This window comes from Centruroides sculpturatus, unplaced genomic scaffold (genome assembly GCF_000671375.1).
Source record: "Centruroides sculpturatus isolate CEXI.00-Female unplaced genomic scaffold, Cexi_2.0 scaffold323, whole genome shotgun sequence".
Classification (NCBI taxonomy): domain Eukaryota; kingdom Metazoa; phylum Arthropoda; class Arachnida; order Scorpiones; family Buthidae; genus Centruroides; species Centruroides sculpturatus.
In genome coordinates, this window is record NW_019384566.1 from 518,306 (window position 1) to 521,049 (window position 2,744).

At 35.6% G+C, this 2,744-nt stretch overlaps 1 protein-coding gene across 1 annotated transcript; it reads right to left on the minus strand.

The window, feature by feature from the left end:
• Positions 1 to 671: 671 nt before the first annotated feature.
• On the minus strand, positions 672 to 2,724 carry LOC111624069. Its single transcript, XM_023366850.1, has 2 exons — positions 2,361 to 2,724; positions 672 to 1,339 (listed from the first exon to the last, which is right to left on the minus strand). Exons 1-2 carry the CDS (start codon positions 2,722 to 2,724, stop codon positions 672 to 674), a joined length of 1,032 nt encoding a protein of 343 aa, XP_023222618.1.
• Between the last annotated feature and the right edge of the window lie 20 nt (positions 2,725 to 2,744).

Below are 2,744 nucleotides of genomic sequence, written 5' to 3' on the forward strand. Positions count from 1 at the left end.
TCATGGAAATTTGTAAATAACGCCCACTAGGGGGCGTCCCAAGCTACTAGTAATAATATAAACAACCCAAAATTGGTTCATCAGTGGTCCGACGTGTATTTTTTTAATTCTCTAACATATAGATGTTATACAGTAATCTTACGGGTTTCAGACATTGCATGAAGTGTATAGCATTATATGGGTATAAAATTACTTAAATTTAACTAATGTTTAAAAAAATCCAGCAGCGAGTTGCTTAATTGGGTAGACCTTACATCACCGTTTTCCAATTGGTCATCCATCTGTCTCCAGGTGTAAATAGAGCTTCGTACAGCTCGCGGGAAAGGTCGGCTGGAGATGGTTTATCTGACACCATCTTTTCGAATCTGATCGCGTTTAATTGTTAACTATGACACCTATGCTTTTTGATATATATATTTTTTTCTAGTTTCGTTTTGCTTTCTAAACTGCGTCTTAACTTTATTATTTTAAATTTTCTTCTTTTATATCTAAAATTATGTTTTTCCCGTTATTCTTTATGAGCGCTGACGTTAAAGTCCGGTATCGCCGATTCGATACTGATATAATCTGCTTTCTTGACGATTTAATTTAACAAACTTTTTTTTCTTATATCTTTCCGTTTTGCGGGGGCTATTTCTGGGGCCTCACACTATGCACCATCAGTGTTAGCCTTACACTACAGTACTGGGCAGTTTTTCAATGACCTTTACCAGCTTAACTTTCAAATCAGCCTGGCGAGGATTTGTGTATGTCAGTACGTCATCAAAAAAATCTGTAAGAATTCTAATTACCCCCACCAGCTTTGATCTCGGATACCGAAGCTGTCCTCTATCCTGGTTTGATATTAAGCCAAAAAGAACTCCATTACTTGTGGGATGGTTGAGGATTTCAAGACACTCATGGCATGCAACCTTCTCTTTAAGAACTCTAATTAAATAGCCACTGATAACTGCCAGAGAAGCATTTTCAATTGTACAGGGAACACTGCAGTCTTGTGTGAGGGATTGCAATTTTTGTAAAATAGACAGTGAAGAATAATGCAATTTACAGACTTTATCTTCAACATTAAAATTGGTTTCTGTCATAACTGGTAACAACTTTGAGGAGAAAGAAGAGCATGGTGCATTTCCATTCTGTGCAGCCTGTAAGATACCAACTTTTAAAATCATTTGCGTTGTAAGAGATGCTGATCGTGCATCTAATTTGTCATTTCCTCCATTAAACTGATGAATGCAGCTAAAGAATGACTCAATTGGATCACTGTTAAATCTCCTCGTCAAAACGTATCTGAATTTGACGGTATTCAGCAAATACTTTACAACATCAACATCAACTATAACTGTATGTAATTATCACAATTTCATAAAATAGCTATACTCGCACACGAAAGTACTGTACAAAATGACCAATTTACTCAACACGCGATTCTCACCGATAACTAGCGCCAAAATCTTTCGCAGCAGCAAAAAATGGAAACAGTGTGAATACGGCAATCTTCCTTACGGCGGACGGCCTTACTAGCGAAGCGATCAAGTGGCCTTGACTCAACTTACCCCCCTAAACTCTCCATAGCGTGGCGCTGGACGGCGGAAAGTAGTTCGGCTACCCGTCCACTATTGGTCCAGATTCGACCAATCCTGTCGCGACACGAGTCGGCGATGACGTTTTACCGAATTATAGGAGTTTTTTAGCATGTTTGTACGAATACTGTCGCAATTTTTTCGCCGTGATATAGGAATCCGAAGTATAGGAACTCGTGTTACAGGGGAGTCTACTGTATTCATAATGACCGAGCATTATTCATAATGCCCGTATTAATCACTTGGTCCAAAACATACATATTAAAAGCAAAATGTTCTGTCACCACTTCACACAAATAACGTAAATTTAAAAATAAATTTGATTTACAATTTAAAAATTTTTAAACAATTTTTAAATGAATATAAACAACACACCAAACTCTTGCTGAGTTTATTATTACTTTAATTTCAAACGTTTTCAGTCCAATTCCAATAGGCCATCTTCAAGAACTATTCGAATACAACTTTCGAATAAATTTTAAATTTAAACTTTTAACATAAACTGTAACTATTAACTATTTAACATATTTTTAAATATCACTGTAAACCATTAAATATTTAACTAAAAAATTTTAACATATTATATGATAAACATAAATAATATAAAAAATATATAAAAATATAAAGCTTACTATAACAAAAATATACATTAAACCAGTAATACACAACTGCCATAAGTTTACGGGTTTTTAATCCCCATTTCCTTTTCTATTATGTACTTCCATGCCGTTGGAAGAGCATTAGCATCCTTGGCGTTTAGACACTTGCTATTTATCTTACTCTTATAAATCTCCATTTTTTCTATGCCAAAGGCAATAGTCGGAGAATGGACCGGTTTAACAATTCGTGCCTCATCCCATTTAACACTTGCACCATCTGTTTGCGCCATGATTGCCAAGATAGTGTTGTTGTTCCCTTTACTAACATCATACATATGCTCCTTTAAACGAACTGCCAGGTTCCTTGTGGTTACGCCCACATAATCTTTTTCTACTCCTAATTGTTGATTTTCAAAAGGAATTCTATAAACCCCAGCTTTTTCCTTCATTCCTATCTTGTCCTTATCATTCCTTAGTAACTTGTAGATGTTCGGCGCTCTTTTATAAATAGATCTTGTGCTCTTATATTTACACAACTCTTCCATTATTCCTTCTACATTCCTGT

Coding starts and splice junctions, on each gene's coding strand:
- LOC111624069 (XM_023366850.1), bottom strand. CDS start 2,724: ATGGAAGAGTTGTGTAAATATAAGAGCACAAGATCTATTTATAAAAGA. Junction 1,340..2,360: donor AAAAATGGAGATTTATAAGA/GTAAGATAAATA, acceptor AATTACATACAG/TTATAGTTGATGTTGATGTT.